Here is an 18544-nt window from a genome sequence, read left to right on the forward strand (position 1 = left end):
TTCGAACGTTGTGAGGCAGTTGTAACAGTCTATCACAGGCTATATTTTGTACGCCGTGCTGATGGGCGTTAGTTCACTCCCATACATACAAGAGGTGCCGAATAAATCGATAAATGATTTGTTCAATTGTGGTTCTCATAACTACCGAGCTCGATAGCTGCAGTCGCCATAAGACCTATCTGTGTCGACGCGACAAAAAGCAGCTTGAAAAAAATAAAATAAAAAAAGTTCTCATAACCTTCACATTCGTCTGGAGTTTGAATCAAATAACGCTTAAATTGATTGCATTATTCACTCATGTTCAGAGTAAAACTACTTGCCTGCTGTATGCAACAACAACAAAAATCAAGATCCCATGTACAGAGCACGTCGCCAACGAGGTGGTTCGACGGTTTGACATCCACGATACGGCATATACGGGAAACAAAAAGTAGAAAAAAATACTCCATTACTCCAACCTCCTCTGAAGGGACAGGACCACAAGAAGAAGAGAAGAAGAAGAATGCAACATCCATCGTTCAAAATCATGCGTCTTAAAAGCTGACAATTCTGTTCACCATTTATCATTGTGAGATGACTGGAAGTTCTCTCCGTGTGGTTCGTTCTTCTTTAAACTATTGTCGGCCAACTTTGTAGAACATCCACCGACCGTACATTTTTCTAGAACGATACATTATACTCCTCCATGCGTACAATGTGAACTCTTCAGATTCATTAATGTAACTGTTGGGCCACGGTTACCTCAACGGCTTGAGCAGACCACTGGTAATCGAGTTCGGTCCCAGTTAAGTCCGGTGGTATTTGACAGTGTTCATATAAGACAGCCACATGCCGGAAGATTTGCCGACGCGCAGAACAACTCCTGCGGGACAAAATTTCGGTATCTGGGCGTCTCCTTAAAACATAGATGTATTACAGGGATGTAAAAGTAATAGCAGTGTAATTAGACCGCTGATAAACTTGCACTGACGATTTTACCCAAATACGCGGGATATTTAAGGTCATCCTCTCCTTTGCGTCGTGTAACGTTGAGTCTTCGATAGACCAAGAACCGCTGTGTAGTACATAGACAATTAGAACGCAACAGTATTAATTTCATAAGCACTGCAATGTAAATCTGTAGTACGCAACTCAGACGTTTATCACGACTTCTAATCTTCCGGATGTTCATAAACAGGGTTTTCTTCTATCCTTTCTCGTTCTGTACTCTTAGTTTTATTTATTAAAACCTGTCAAAACCTATTGAAACCACGATTTTTGAGTTTTTCCATGTGTTACGAGCCGTACAAGATTAGTCCTGAGTGAAGATTCAATCAAGTAACTCTAAAACTGAATGATTTTATTTTTAGGCTATCCATGATGAATGGTCTAAATTTAACATCATACGTGTTTCTTAAACAACAAAATCTATCATAACACTATTTTCTGGATAACAAAGTCAGTTGAGGAGCATATGACATTGAGTAAAAACTCTTGAACAGCGTAAAGAAATTAAAATTTGGTCACCAATTTTCAGTGAAATTCTTTATTGTAGCAGAGTGGAAATGAGAAAAAATATTGTGTTAACTGATATGGGCCTATAATCTAACACCAGAGGCGGCGACTTGGCACGGCTCAGGTCCCTTTGTCTTCCCTCAGAAATTTTCTGGAAGAGGCTGGCGCCCAAAGGTAGGCAATAAAGTAAATACAGTAAACAGAAACTAGTAGTAAATCTTGGTGGACGCGATGAGGAAGCGGTGGCGAGCTTCAAGAATAGTTGAAGTTCGTTTGACTCCTACTAGTGATCCTTACTTAAACTTCTACTGAAGAAACGTCATTTTGAAGTCTGAGAAGACTGATAAAATTACTTCAGATAACAATGATTTCTAAACGCCTAAACTCTCTTGAGATACTGAACGTTCGTTATGAGAAGTCCTACTCTTTGGTCATAGCTTCTATAGCTAATGACTTCATTTCCAGGATAGAGATACATGATTCTACTTTCATTGTAAAAATATAAGTGAATTTTATTTACAAGCAGACATTAATATATAAACTTTATTATGCACAAGTTGTGCAGTATTAGGATAATTAATCAATACAGAGTTCTATGATTGATTTCACACGATTTTTACACGACAGTACGTGATATCGGTCACAATGTTTATCACAGAGTTCACATATGCACATCGAGTCCGGGTCGTGGTATGTCTTCGACCTACAGATTTTGTGATGGTAGCCATGGACTGCCATGGAATTTACAAAATGTCTCAGCTCCTGGTTTGTGCCGGTCCATGCTCTGTTCATCATGGCCTCTGAAGAGTAGAACTCTGGCCATATCTCCTTCTTTTTCTTCTCCCTCTCTAACCGCAGTTTCTTCCAGTTCTCTGTACAGGGCAGATTGAATTTCCATCTCAGGTCCTCTGTTAGAAATGTTTCTTTCGCGAGTTCGTACGCTAGTCTTGACTTGGTGTACTTTGAAATTCCGAGGGCTGCTTTCAAGAATCTGGCTTTCACTTTTTCCATTCGTATTAGGTCTTTATAGCTTAACTTTTCCCATGTTATCTCTATTCCGTATGTTAGAATAGGAACGATTTTGGCATCAAAGAGGGCTATAGCTGTTTCCATGGAAAGGTTTCTTAATGGCATGATGTCGTAGATGGCTTTGGTTGCGGCAGCTGCTCGTTGTGTTGTGTGAATTCTGAATGAGTGTGCTGTTGTCTGGACCGTTACGCCCAGATATTTGAAGCTGTTCGTAGTTTGTAGAGGTTCATGTTTGAGGTAAATTTTGTCCCTTGCAGATAGGCGTCCTCCTTTCCTGAAGACCATGTGTACTGTCTTTTCTGCGTTTATTTGCAGTCCGTTGTATTCAGCCCATGTTCCTAGAGCATTTATTCCTTTCTGGAGTTCGTTAGTATCGTGAGAACCCATCACCATGTCGTCTGCGTATATATAAATCTTGAGGGACGGAGCGGAAGTTCTTATTGCTTGGACCACGTCATGTGTGGCTACGTTGAACAGAAGGGGACTAAGGGGGTCTCCTTGTAACACTCCGTTTGTCTGTATAATTTCTTGCGAGGTTGTTACGTTGTCTGAAATTATGATGGTGTTTTTACTCAGGATGTTGTGTATCAAGACGCTTAGTTCCTTGTTTTGTTCCACCATCTGTTCTAGTTTGGCGCATGTTAAGGTCCTGTTGAGATTGTCGAACGCTTTTGTAAAATCGACAAATACTGCGTGGAATTTTCCTTTTGGGAATCTTATATCCTCCTCGATGTCGTCTATGAGGTTTTTGACTGCATGTAGGGTGCTTCGGTTTTTCCTGAATCCAAATTGTTCCTCTGGGATCTTGTTGTCGATTTCCTCTGTTAGTCTTATCTTCACAAGATTCGTCAGAATTTTGAGAAAGTTGTTCTCTAGCGCGATACCCCGGTACGAGTTTGGGTCAAGTGGTTCTCCTTTTCCCTTGTATATCATTCTAATTTTCGAGGTTTTCCAGCTCACCGGGATTTGTCCTTTATACAGACATAAGTTCATCATGTTCGTGATTGCTGGGATTAAAACTTCCGAGGCTGCTTTGATGTGCTCGTTAAATATCCCATCCGGGCCAGCTGCCTTCTTGTTTTTCAATGTTGATATAGTGTTTCTAATTTCCTCTGTTGTAAATCTTCTGATGTCATCGTATCGTCTTGTTATTTCATGAGCTTCGTTGACACTTTGTTGGTTTAGGATGTTTGTGAAGTGAGCCTCCCAGATTGGCATCTCTATTTTCCCCATTGTCTGTGACTGTCGTGGCTTTAGAGCAATGTAGGGGTTTTCTTTTGCTTCTTCCACCTTTCTTCTAGCCTCGAGTTCTGTGAAATCGTCTCGTTTCTTCTTTAGAAGGTTTTTATATTCTTTTCTGAGTCTGCTATATGTGATCAGGTCGTCCTGATTTTGAGTGCGTTTGGCCACGTGAAGGGCTGATATGACTCTCTTTCTCTCTGTATAGCATTGTTGATCGAACCATTTCTTTGCCTTTCTCTCGTTTATTGTGGAGGTTGCGGCTTTGATTATGTCTTCTAGCGCTGTTGCAGCAGCATCTAGGTCCTTTTCCTGAATCTTGTTTTCAAAGATGGTAAGCTTGTCTCCATTTTCGCGTATTTTATTCACGTCTATCTTTCTGGAGGTTCTTTTCGTATGGTTTGTTTCCTGTCGTGTGCCTGTAGACTCTTTCAATTTGAAAGTAGTTGTCACTGGACAATGTTTCTTTATTGGTGTCACCGCGTCGGAATATAACACCTTATGGTCCGTTACTTCTAGATCGTTGCCTTTGTACAGGATTATGTCTATGGTACTGCTACCATTATGTGCGAAGTATGTGTTGTCTTCTCTCTTACTAACCAGTGTAAATCCCTCTTCAGCCATCATCTGTAGTAGTTCCCTACTTCTGCAATCATACTTATCTAGCCTACAGTTTAGGTCGCCCGCTATAATAATACTTTTTCCCGTGGCCGTCTTTCCTAGAGCAGTCATCACGATTGCTATGATGTCTTCAATCGGGGTCAGTGGTTCGATGTATAGGCCTACGAAAGTCACTCTCTCGGACTCCATTATTATGGTGTCTTCTTGTTCACAGACGCAAGATGTTCTTCCTATCGTTGGTTTGTAGAAGCAGGATATTCCTTTTGTAGGTCTTCCCCTCGGTCCTTTTTTTGCAGGAATATGTTTTGAGTAGAAACCGGGGATTTCTATATTGTCCGTCGCGAAAGTCTCTGTCAGGATGAGTATGTCATGGCTACTTAGGAGCTCGCCTTCAGTTAATTCTAAGGCGCTTTTAAGTCCTTCAACGTTCCATAGTAGGAGGTTAAGCTTCGAGTTCTGCACCTCTGCTTTGGGGACGAAAAAACCTGTACCTTCTAATTATGGCCCCTTCAGGCCATTCTTCTGGAACTGTGATTTTGTGAAGCTCGTTTAATGGTATGCCTACTTTGTAGGCTTTTAGAGTTCCTTTGGATTTTATTTCCTCACATTCTATTATTTCCGTCACCTTTAATTTCCGGAGGTGTCGGATAAGTTTCTCCGGAGTGGAGTTATAGTGGAGGCGTCCTATATAGAGCCACGCTTTGCGTACAGCTGCCTGAAGTGGGCCGTCTGTTGCGTCCGTTTCTTGTTGGGGTTGTTGCTGCGTGCCCACTACTATTGGGGTCATCTTCTGTTGATTCCCTCGGCGCTTCCTTCTTGCTGTCCATGTTTGGTTGTTTTCGTCGCCGATTGATTCGTCAAAGTCTACTTCCTTTTTGTCGTTGTTTACTGAGATCTCTTCGTCTCTCTTGTCGTTAATTAAGGCTCTTTGTGTAGTTAGCGGGTTGGGAGATTTTCGCGTTATTTCTTTCGGTTTAGTTCCACTTGGTACATTCTCAGTTGTTTTTGCTGTGGTCACGGACCCAGCTAAGTGTGTAATTTGGGTTCTGATTTTCTCATCTATTAAATTTCTTAGATTGTTGGTGAGATGTTCTATCATGGCCTCCATTTTTTGCGTTAGTTTTTGGGAAATTTTTTCTTCCAGTTTATTTTCAACTGCTATTTCCAACTCACTTGTTATCGCGGGTTGTTGAGTATCGTGTCGTAAATTAATAAATTGTTGTTGTTTGAGACATCAGTCCACAGACTGGTTTGATGCAGCTGTCCCTGCCGCCCTGTCCTGTACTAACCTTTTCATTTCTACGTAACTACTACTTTGCACATCTGCTCTAATCTGGTTGTCATATTCATACCTTGGTCTACCCCTACCGTTCTTACCGCCTACACTTCTCTCAAAAACCAGCTGAACAAGTCGTAGGTGTCTTCAGATGTGTCCTATCATTCTATCTCTTCTTCTTGTTAAATTTAGTCAAATCATTCACCTCTCATCAATTCGATTCATTACCTCTTCATTCGTGATTCGATCTACCCATCTCATCTTCAGCATTCTTCTGTAACACCACATTTCAAAAGCGACTATTCTATTTCTTTCTGAGCGAGTTATCGTCCATGTTTCACTTCCAGAAAAGCCACGCTCCTGACGAAAGTCTTCAAAAACACCTTTCTAATTCCTGTATCCATGTTCGAAATGATAAAATTTCTTTTCTTAGAAAGCCCTTCCTTACTTCTGCTAGTTTGAATTTTTTGTCCTCATTACTTCTGCCATCGTTCGTTATTTTACTACCCAAGTAACAATATCCATCGACTTCCTTTATGACTTCATTTCCTAATCTAATATTTCCTGCATCACCTGAATTCGTTCGACTGCACTGCATTACTTACTTCTTCATGAATTGCTACTTTTTTTTAAAAAAGCCCTCGATTCTTACCACTGCAGACTGATTTTTGTACAGATTGAAAATAATCCTTCTTTCTCGGTATCTGATCCCGATCACCTTAAGAATGTAAAATAGCTTGGTCCAATCAATATTATCGAATGCCTCTTCTAGGTCCTCCTTAATTCGGTCCTCCAAGATCAGATGTAAAGTCAAGATTGCTTCACATATTCTTGCATTCCGCCTGAAGCCAAATTGATCTTCTCAATGAATTTGAACATGGAATCTGGCAGCCGCGTATTATTATTATTATTATTATTATTATTATTATTATTATTATTATTATTATTATTATTATTATTATTATTATTATTATTACAGTGTCCGGCTCCAAGGCTAAATGGTTAGCGTGCTGGCCTTTGGCCACAGGGGTCCCGGTTTCGATTCCCGGCAGGGTCGGGAATTTTAACCTTAATTGGTTAATTTCGCTGACACGGGGTGGGTGTATGTGTCGTATTCATCATCATTTCATCCTAATCACGACGCGCAGTTCGCCTACGGGCGTCAAATCAAAAGACCTGCATCTGGCGAGCCAAACTTGTCGTCAGACACTTCCGGCACAAAAAGCCATACGCTATTCCATTTCATTTTCATTATTACAGTGCAGTAGCCTATGTCTTCTAGTGTGGGTAGAATAAATTTGTTACTTTCATTTACCTGTCGTTGGCTATGACGGTATGAAAGTGAGATGCGAGCGATGCTAGTAATGCCATTTCCCATTTTCACACCAGGCAAATGCTGGGGCTGTACCTTAATTAAGGCCACGGCCGCTTCCTTCCAACTCCTAGGCCTTTCCTATCCCATCGTCGTCATAAGACCTATCTGTGTCGGTGCGACGTAAAGCCCCTAGCAAAAAAGAAAATAATGCCATTCCGAATGCAGTCAGTCTTTTAAGAATGGCATGGAAATGTTGCTAATATGGTTTGGCAAACTATGTAATAGGAACGTCTAGCGTGGTGAGGAACGGAACGGGAAACTACCTCACTTCTCACTTGCCTTGCACCCTCTTCAGTGATGCCTATGACAGCTGATGGTGGAGCTGTTGAGGATCCGACCAGCCTTCGGGCTGACTACTCAATGTTATTATTGTTACTATTATTATTATTATTATTATTATTATTAGTAGTAGTAGTAGTAGTAGTAGTAGTAGTAGTGGTAGTAGTAATACTTGAATGACCTGAATCTGGCATTGCTTACTCGAGCAAAGATTCCCACTTTCGTTTTTCCTATCCGCCCTCCCTCGGCCAGCTCTTGTTCTCTTCTGACCCCAAATGTTATTAGGTTCACGAGACATAGATTGGCTTTAATTTTCACGCCCTTCGTGGCCTTTCCCTTTCTGAGACCGATAACTTAATTCTTCGAAGGGACGAAACTCTTCTTTGTTTCCCTTTGATTATTGTTAAAAGGGGATGGTTGCCCAGTTTACTTTAAAATAGTAATCACAGGTGTGGTTCACAAATCTGGTTCGACAGTCATGATACGCAGTAGACAGGCAACTATTTACGTAATAGTTAAGGACTGGGGTTGCAGGTACATGTACGTAGGGTCTTACGGTGACATTGAAGTAAAAAATTACAGTGTTGATTGGTGGATTAACGTTTTGTTGTGACTACGTGGTCAGTACTGATTAATTTGACGGTTTCTTTTCTTTCTTGTATTGTGATTGGTAATTTTTCTTTGTATATTTCTCTAAAATAATGTATTTCCTTATGCTGTTTCATCCTGAAAAATACTGGTCTTAAATGCACTACTTAATCTTGACGTGTGCAATAATTCAGAAGTGTGTCGCATATCTCATGTTGTTTTGTCTGTGAAATACGATCGTGAGGTAGTTCCATGTGTAGCTTGTTTGGGGGATCGATCAGCTTTTATACGTCTGCTCACTTTTTTTTAGCATCCAATTTACGACTCGGTTAATGGCTGTTGCGTTCCGTTTATATGATAAACAATCGTGAGATGAATGAGGGCTGTTTGGTGTCCAATGAAGTCGTAAAGCGAAAATAGTTGGTCAAGAGAACAGTACGACAAAACCTGAACGCCAAGTTAGTATATGCTCTTCGCAACGGCATTTTTACTAACACTTGAAAAATGCATATTAATATACCGGAAATATTTTTTGTCACGGTCAGTTGTAACTTCTGAGACACTATACTAGGATTAGGAAACCAGAAACTGTGTATGTGTGTTTTACAGAGTTATGTTGACTTTGGTCCTAAATACATCCTTTCTGTCTTCATTTCTAACGCTCATTAATTACAGATTCACCAGTATACCATTCAGAACCCTTATGCCGGGAGGTACAATTGTATTATTATTATTATTATTATTTTTTTGCCTTTGGCAGTAAACGGTATTCTGAAATGAAACGTCATAAAATATATTTAATTCTTTTGTGCGTTGAAAAATGTAATTTTAACCATTGGTTTGTGTTATTACGGGAACCCTTTAATCCCCAAGGGAATAAAAAGTACTTCATTATCTGAGGGAATTAAAATTACTTTTTACGTTTTACTAGATTATGTTCCTTCTACTTCGTACAGTACGTCAGTTGAAACTTCGGTCTCTCCACCAAAATATTTTTCATGAAATGAAATACGTAATGTCTGTTAATAGTTATTCAAAGGCATCTTCCTATGGGCTTAAAGGCTCTTGGAGGAGTGGAAGGTATAGGCTTCCACTATCCGAAGGGTAACCTCGACACTAAGCGGGGTAGATATATCAGTGCCCGATGGTTTTTGTCCCCAGTAATTAGCCTGGTACTCTGAGTGAAGCTTAAGGCTACGCGCCTCTTTAGACCTAGAAATCTCTTTTCTTAAAATTTTCGACTTGACGGGGAATCGAACCCATACCGTTCCATGTGAACCGAGCACGCCTTTACGGCCTCGGCTTGGCAGCCCGTATTAAGAGTTATTACATTGGGGTTTTACGAACAAGTTGTTCTCGTAACTGATTTTATGATAACAAAATTCGTGGTAATATAGATCGTACTACAGAATTCACTTCATTAAAATAAATAACATTTATACCAGCCTGCGTAACTCGGTCGGTAGAGCACTGGCCTACGAAGTTCAGGTTGCCGAGATCGATCCCTACTCAGTCCGGTGGTACTTGAAGGTGTCCAGATACGTCAGCCTCGTGTCAGTAGATTTATTAGCACGTAAAGGAACTCATGCGGGACAAACTTCCGACACCTCTGGTTCTCCGAAAACCGTAAAAGTAATTATTGGGACGCAAAACCAATCATATTGGTATTGAATAGCATGTAAAATGCGTAACAGAATGAAGTTTTGCAGATATCAAGGGGTCAAGTTGAATTTTATCTTTTCGAGAGATAAGTTTCTCCTCAAGGATAAAGCTGTACTTTAACCCTAGAACTGGCAACTGTCGAATATTCGACATGTTTGTATTTCTTCTCGTAATTCCCTCATTTCTTCAACAGATGTCATGACAGTCTACTTTTTGTTGTCGTTTTCGATGTCCACAGCAGCCGTGAGTTCAGTTTCATTCATATTTACAACCTCCTCGGGAGTAATTTCATAGAAATAAATGAGTGCAGATTTCCGACGATCTGTTTGAGCGCCATTTTTGTAGTGTTTGTAAACAAACATACGCGGGCTCTGCTGTGCTATTCAATTTAATTTTATTTCGCAGTTTTCCGTTCGGTGCGAGTTATTCAATTCTGTATATATGGTGTTATTTGATTTATGATATACATTTTTTGTCCACTGTCTGTCTAAATATGGCATCTTTACAGATGCAGAGTCAGTCTTGGAAAGTTTATCAGCTATTTCTTCGCATCAGATAACGGAAAGTGAAAGTGATGCCGAACCTCTCATAAACTAACTTATAACAACGTGGTCCAAATGATTGCATGCCAGTACATTTTCCCTAAATGTTTACGAGAATATACTTCTCAGAGTGATGAAACTTTTGCTGGTGCATTACAGGTACATTATTGGTAATCTGTATATCTCAGTTTGTTTGCGACATGTTAGTTTTGTGTATATGTGATCGAAAAATTTATTTATATTTTGTATTTACGAATTACACACTTTGAACAGTCTGTACATTTTTCTATTCAAAATGTATGCAATTTCGTGTCACCACGATAATCCTCAGTGTATTAGCTTTACGTAGATATATAAAACTTCGTAGATTTATTTCATATCTTGCGGATATTTTGTATTTTATTCAGAGAAGTGAAAGTTGCCAAATATGGCTGCCACCACAGGAATTAACATTGCCATACTGTATAATAATAACTATGAACTAGCCTATTCGTAATAAGTTTGTTACGTCTGTTCAAAATTACTTTACCAGAGGGAATTACAGTCGAAATCGGTTAGAACGACTCCGAAGGGTCCGCCAATTAACGGTCGCTGTAGGAGATAGTCGCAAAAACCTTTTTTTTTTTTGTTGCTAAAATGCCAAATCTGTAACTTTTAGGTTGCACAAGTACATGATTAATTAACAGAATAAAGTTAAAACATAAGTGAAGTATGAAGCCGTATTTGCAATATAGTATTTCTGGAGTACGAGTGAGAGGAAGTTTTCTTGTAATGTTTACACAGTACGTACAGCAACAATGCCAGCAAAATATAAAATAATAGGTGAGGAAGGAAGTAGCAAAAATAATGTCGCGCACGTTCTTGGCTAGTAAATGAGATGTTCTCTCTGACCTTCCAGATGGTAGAAATCGTTGCGCGTGATGCGCCCAATTCGCTGACGTTTGTTTTCCAGTTTTGTAATCGCCTTATTATCTGAGACATGTCTTCAATATAAGCTTTTTCCCTTTCACTTGCGGTGCTTACATTGACTATTTAACAGACAGAATGATTTGAATTCTACCGGGCGAGTTGGCCGTGCGGTTAGGGGCGCGCGACTGTGAGCTTGCATCCGGGAGATAGTGGGTTCGAATCCCACTGTCGGCAGCCCTGAAGATGATTTTCCATGGTTTCCCGTGTTCGCACCAGAAAAATGCTGGGGCTGTACCTTAATTAAGGCCACGGCCGCTTACTTTCAACTCCTAGCCCTTTCTTATCCCATCGTCGTCATAAGACCTATCTGTGTCGGTGCGACGTAAAGCCACTAACAAAAAAATAAAAAAATAAATAAAGATTTGAAGTCTACAATGTACTGAAAACAACAGTTTGAAAATAAGCTTTACTTTGTTGTCAGCAATACCCGAACGTGTTATAAACAAAATTAAACATTTGGCGTTGTAGTTGATCGATACATTTATCAGAAAGTGTGAAAAAATACGCCATTTTACACGATATGTCGCAATAAGCTATGTCTTACTAAGTTATTTTTTAAATACAGTGTCTATATAGGATTTGGACGGGACCGTTAGATTTCGCCGTTATATCCAATAGGTCGTTAAAAGTGATATCGCAATAAGGTTTCTACTCTACGCAAAAAAAAGTGTTTTTTAATCCTGGTATCAGTATATTTTTGTTAAATTTCCGTGCCAGAAACATCGTGTACAGCCAGATAATACTTTGAAACACGGAATGTATGTTGCACGAATTTGCAATATATAGGCCCTACAGTGAAGCCTGTATTAAGCGTCAATCGACTGTTCTTTGAAGAAATGAACTTTAAGAGAGAGTAATTTTCAATAATAATGTTTTAAACTTAGGAGCAAAATATATGTGACCTAAAGCGTAGTTTACTGCAGTTTATTTATTAATGCTTGTACACTACAGTATTTTACTTTTATTTTCCTTGGAAATAAATTGAACACAGTTTCATTTTTAGTAACGTTAAAAAATTCTTAATTTTCCACTCATTTGATATGCTCTTTTGATTTTAAAATGGAATTGGTTTTAATTCTGCTAAATTGAAATTTGTCTGCTGATTTCCTTTCTGATAATCCACCATATCTATTGCGGGTCATTTTTACACGACATCCAAGAGGTAACACACTTTTCGCATTCTTGCACATCTCTACCATCACAGCACGTCAGAAGAAATGAATAGTTAGGAGGCACATCATCTTGACTGTGCTTTTAAAACCGACGGGCTCAGAAGGTTAAGGCGCTGGCCTTCTGACCCCAACTTGGCAGGTACGATCCTGGCTCAGTTCGGTGGTATTTGAAGGTGCTCAAATAAGTCAGTCTTCTCTTCTGCCGGTAGATTTACTGGCACGTAAAAGAACTCTTGCGGGACTGATTTCCGCAACCTCGGCGTCTCCGAAAACCGTAAAAGTAGTTCTGGGACGTAAAGCCAATAAGATTACATGAAAAAATGAAATGGCGTATGGCTAAAGTGCCGGGAGTGTCCGAGGACAAGGTCAGCTCGTCACGTGCAGGTTTTTTGATTTGACGCCCGTAAACGACTCGCGCGTCGTGATGAGGATGAAATGATGATGAAGATGACACATACACCCAGCCCCCGTGTCAGCGGAATCAACCAATTATGGTTAAAATTCCCGACCCTGCCGTAAATCCCCTGTGACCAAAGGCCAGCATGCTAACCATTTAGGCATAGAACCGGACATAACATAATGTTATTGCTTTTAAAACTGTACCGAACAGATTTTAAACTTCTACAAAGCAAAGATCAGTGGGCTACCTTCAGTTGGTTCCTGAGTTCTTCAGGTAATCGGTCGATTATTTACGCAGATACAGAATCCAGACCTTACCTTTTGCAGCAAAACTGTGGACTATGGTAGAGGGTGTCTCTTACCTCTTCAGAAACTTGGTAAAGACTTGCTACTCATAAGTCTTTCTCATGCGTTAGAAACTACCTTCTCCTTATGGGATTTTAACTCGGTTCCTTCAATAATCGATCTTTAAGAGAGGGTGGTCTCTTAGACGCGCGCGCGCACATCTTTACACAACTCGGCTGAGTGACATTCTTCTGTGCTAAATGCACTCTGCCGTCATATTTTTATATAATAATAATAATAATAATAATAATAATAATAATAATAATAATAATAATAATAATAATAATAACTCGTGGCCTCCTCCTGAGATGGTGTAGCTCTTTTCCGGCACACCCTCGACGGAGATGAGCTGCATGTGTCATTTTAATCACATGCCAGCTCTCCTGCTATTCTTAAATTTCTGACAGAGAATGATGGCGATAATGATATAATGAAATCATTGTAATGTCATATTAATATGCTTAATTTGTTTATATTTACTAGTCTTTATTAGTATGTAGTTTGTCATGTTATTCTAAGTCATGCCTAGTAGTCTTTATCTTAAAATAATGCTACCTGTTCACTTCTTGCACTCTTGCATAAATTGCATCGATTCAGAATTCACTCATTTCATTGCTACCTAAATCTCCTCCACAAAGATATTCATAATAATAATAATATTTTCTTATCCGTCAGTGCTTGATAAAACTTCTTGAAGTAACTTAATAGAATATTGTTATTTTATTCTTGACAACTAGAAACGAAATTCGTTGCTCTTGGCTGCATTCATGACCGGCATGATTGCCATAAATAATATGTAACGTTACAACTTTAAATCAATTTTGTAATGAAGTTAATTTTCTTTTTAATTTTAGCCTATAATGTTAAATTGATTTTAATTTGAGGCTGTCTTTAATTTAAAGCTATATTCTACACCTTGGTAAAGTGAATTTTGACCCTTATGTGCTTCAAAAATAATAGTGAAAGGCCCTCTACTTTACGAACTTTCATCATAAATATTTAAAGACCGAGTCATGTACACGGATTTCCTTAACCCCGTAGATAATGCTTCATTAATGCTGTGTATAAGGAGACTAAGTGCAAAGTAACTTGACGTTTCACGAAGACTTGGTGCGCTTCTTCAAGGAGTGAACCGCAACTGGCCACGATGTCACACGGCATAAACCCAAAAGAATTCCATGTCCACTGTTAGCAAAGAGTTTAGCCTGAGTGGTACGTCTTCGTGAGCTCTAGTTGGTCTTTCATCCCCTTAGTCCGGTGGTACTTGTTGGTGTTCAAATACTCCAGCTTCGTTTCAATAGATTTTCCGGTACGGAGAAGAACTCCTGTGGAATAAAAATTCCAGCATTTTGGCGGCTTCAGAAACCTTTAAACGCAAACTCCTGTGGAATAAAAATTCCAGCATTTTGGCGGCTTCAGAAACCTTTAAACGCAGTTGATGGGACGTAAAACCACTATATTATTTTTCGAAGAGTGTAGTTGGTCAGATTTTTCGAATTTATCTTAAGTATGCATATTATTTTTCTGCAGATTATATACAAAGATATGAAGTTTTCTCCCCAATCTTTCGGTAACTTATCAGTTTATTACAGTTTTCTATCTCTCACACGCCGACTGGCTGTGCCACGCAGCCTGTTGTCCAGTTACAGTATACCTTTAGTTTTAAGTAAATCATTTCGAAATGTATTCTGAAGTCGTAAAAAAAACAAGGTCAAGTTTAAATTGCCATTTGCCTGTGCAGTATTATTCTGTAGTTTGTAAAATCATTCGAATGAGTTATATGTTAATTTTCGTAGTTTAATTTGTAGGCTCCGGTCGGTGCTAATGTGTGTTTACTGTACATGTATTCCTACATTAAATAACCCCGTTCAGGCTTAAAATAGTTACTATGTACATGACTGTTAAGTACATTGATCAATGTTGAAAATGCTGATTACTCAAGACCCTAAATGTAAGTTTTACTCATATCAGTGGGCTGCTGAACTATTTCTGTCTCTCGAGTTCTTAACCACGATGTTTTCATCATGCTGATTACTCAAGACCCTGAATGTAAGTTTTACTCATATCAGTGGGCTGCTGAACTATTTCTGTGTCTCGAGTTCTTAACCACGATGTTTTCATCACTCATACTTCGTTCCAAAATTTCACTTGTGTATATAAAGGCTATGTGAAAATGTTTTAGGCTTTGTCGATTTTTTTTTGTGGGGGGGGGGTTAACGTCGCACTAATGCGTGTAAGAATTTCGGCGATGAAGGGATGTGAAAGTAGCGGCTATGTTCTTATATAAGGCACAGCCTGGTGTGAAAATGGGAAACCACGAAGAACCATCTTCAGAGCTGCCGACGGTGAAATTCGAGCCTACCGTCTCCCGCGACTCTAACTGCACGGCCAACTCGCTTGGTGTTTTCGATAGTATATTTTTTAATTCTTCATTTATGAAGAATTAGTTCTGATTCTTCCGTTCATTGATGTATATATATTTTTTAAATTCTGATGATTCGTTGTGTTATTCAAGCGTTAATTTCCCTTTTGTTTGTTCAGATGGTTTTGTCTTAGTTATTTTTTCGCTTCGACACGAATGTCATCTGTAATAACTATTGAGACACGTCATTTCTTTTTGCTTAGCTGTCAGTGAATATTGAACATTATTATATCTCATGTCAGTATTTTCCGGGCTTGTGGGCCGTGGTCCAGGAGCATGTGATGGTCCCGACGTTTCACCGAAGACTGCGTTCGGCATCGTCAAGGGTTCTGACTTACTTCGATAGCAGCGAAGCTCAAGTTCTACCTCATTATATAGTGCAGGCTACGGTGTGCTGCTCGCCTATTGGTCCGCCATGCTGGAGGGGCGGTCGCTAATAGGCTGTTTTTCGGCTAGTGATTGAAGCGTTAAGGATCCCCATGTACGTCGACCTGCCTTGGCGGAGGCAGGCAACTGATCACCCGTTTCTTTTTTCTGGTCTGCCGCGGCCATCGTGTCCTCCAGGATTTAAAGCTTTCAGGACTGGAAACCAGGCTTTGTTTGCCCGTTCAGATTCCTTCTTACGGTTGAAGCTATTGGTGTGCTTCAGGATTTCAGTGGCTTCCCTTTTGTAGCCGGGCGTGATAAGATAAGAGAGATTGACAGTACTTTGGTGTTGCTATACTGTATGTCATGGCCTGCTAGCAGGGAGTATTCAGTGATTGATGATATTTCTACTTGTCCCAGCCGGCTCCGTCTATTATGCTTCCTTGACCACGGTCTACAAGCCCGGAAAACACTGACATAATGTATAACGTCCGCCGTGAAAGAGTCAATTGCTATATTGTTATATCTGTTGACTACACTTGTTTCGGTTTTCTTCCGTGTTGCAGATCAAGACGGTGCTGAACCATCCGGCAACTCGGTGTCAGCACGCAACTTGCAACGTCTTGCAGCGTATCTCAACCGAGGTGAACTGCACATGAAGGCGACACGACTGCTGGGCGCTTTTACCAACCGCCTAACTCGGCTACCCATTTCCTTGCCTGAGATGTGCTCTGCTCTTCTGCTCTACCACGATTCGCCTACACAGGTAAACATGTCTTGTTTTACGTGAATAATTCTTCCTACGTAGGAATATTTTTTCTGACATTTTTCTAATTATCTGGGGTGAGAACTTCGTATGAATTTAGCGCAGTTTTACGGTCGGTTACCTTTCTTGATGCCAATCCCATGTGTTTCTCTGTGGTGTAAATAGTGGGATATATTGTATGTAAAAGTGAATGTGTGTGTATTAATCCCGAATTTTATGAACTAACCACATGCTGTTAAAATCCCAGACCTTATGGGGAATCGAACCCGGGTCCATCTGAACCGAAGGCCACTACGCTGACCATTGAGCCAAGGAGCTTGATGAGGAAAAGCCATCTGTTTGTACACACAGTACATAATATTACGAAAAAAATACTGTCTACTTTATTGATCTAATTTAGTTTAGGATGACCCAATCAGTACACCCACACACACACACTTATTATACTTCAAGATGAATGACAACAGTTTACTAATTTGGGGCCATTTACAAGGTCTCTCATTCTTACAGCAGGTCTCCAGCTTGACAGTCATTACTTGGAACAGGCGACCCTTCTGTAATCTTGATTTACAGGCCTTTACTTTGACTTCGCTACGCACGTACCGTCACTTTACGTAGCACCTACATGCAGAGGATTTCGAACACAAGTATATTGACTGTCACGCAGCATGACGACTGTACACTTGGCTTGACTCCAGGCAAGGCCGATGACCCACACAGTCAACTCAACACAATTAACTAACAATCACTTTGACTGCTCCACACACTGGACTACTGAAAACACATCAGTCGACAATTCGCAGGTCGCCTATAGGCTGTCAAGTCGAAAGACCTGCACCGGGCCTCACCGGAGGTCACATGAGAAACTGCCGACTGTAACACAGCATGACCACCACCACCACCTCTCCCGACACCCCAACACAACAGCATTCTCTCAACACAGTGACACTAACTCCCGCTAGTTCGCAGGTATCCTCCTGTTATAGTCCTCGTGATGGAGTACTATTGTAGAAACTTGTGGACTCGGCCGGAATGGGAACATTCGAGTTTCGCCTTCTGGAAAGTTCCCGTAGAAACCAGACGAAAGCACTCGGGCCGGCTGTGATGTCACCGGCTGACTTCATTCCTTCCAGGAAATACCGAAAGGGGCTACAACAGGGCTAACAGTCGCACGGGCACGAAACGTTCTTCTTCTTTTTTCTTGTTTTTCAAGTACCATATCCGGTGCCCCAGACGTTGGCGATCACTCTGGAGAAAGCGCCCGTTTCTTAGGTAACTTGAAGAGTTGTTCGGTGTTGATAAAAGTCCAGTCTTTGATGTTTTGGAGCCATGTCATCGGTGGTTTACCAGGTCCTCTCTTGCCTTCTATCTTGCCTTGCAATATCAGTTGTAGAAGGCAGTACTTTCTACAGCCTTATTCATAAAATCCCGTACATTAATAATTTTGGTGAATTTCTTGTAGATATTCATTTCAGATGGCCATGTACAGATTTATTTTTAGATTTGGTGTCTGAGTTCATATAAATGCAAAACCACTGGACATATTTCAACCGAACTTAATATTTAAAATCCAGAGGTAGCTTTACCTCCCCTGCGAACCATGTGACCTTGCCGCGAAATAAGTACGTTGGCAGGAAGAACATGTTTGGTCAAGCGACTACAGAATTATCAACACAAAATCAAACCGGGGAAATACAGGTGTTGGTTTAATAATTAATAAGAAAATAGGCCAGCGAGTAAGCTACTACGACCAGCATAGTGAAATAATTGTCATCAAGGCAGACACCAAACCAATGCCCACCACAATAGTGTAGGTCTATATGCCTACTAGTTCAGCGGATGATGAGGAAATCGAAAGAATATATGATATAGAAGATTGAATACAATATGTAAAAGGTGATTATAATCTAATTGTGATGGGAGACTGGAATGCATTGGTAGGAAAAGGAAGAGAAGGTAATACAGGATGAAAATTCGGATTGTAACAAAGGAACGAAAGA

The 18544-nt window shown here is 40.1% G+C and overlaps 1 protein-coding gene across 4 annotated transcripts in view; it reads left to right on the top strand.

Moving 5' to 3' along the window:
- The window catches only part of LOC136876530 (spermatogenesis-associated protein 20), a 496029-nt gene that overhangs the window by 458701 nt on the left and 18784 nt on the right, over positions 1 to 18544 (top strand). For all 4 annotated transcript variants that reach the window (XM_067150561.2, XM_067150558.2, XM_067150559.2 and 1 more), the window contains exon 11: positions 16345 to 16544. In XM_067150561.2, the coding sequence (XP_067006662.1) occupies positions 16345 to 16544 (200 nt within the window). The remainder of the gene's footprint in view (positions 1 to 16344; positions 16545 to 18544) is intronic.

The sequence above is a fragment of the Anabrus simplex genome, chromosome 6 (assembly GCF_040414725.1).
Source record: "Anabrus simplex isolate iqAnaSimp1 chromosome 6, ASM4041472v1, whole genome shotgun sequence".
Taxonomy (NCBI): Eukaryota; Metazoa; Arthropoda; class Insecta; order Orthoptera; family Tettigoniidae; genus Anabrus; species Anabrus simplex.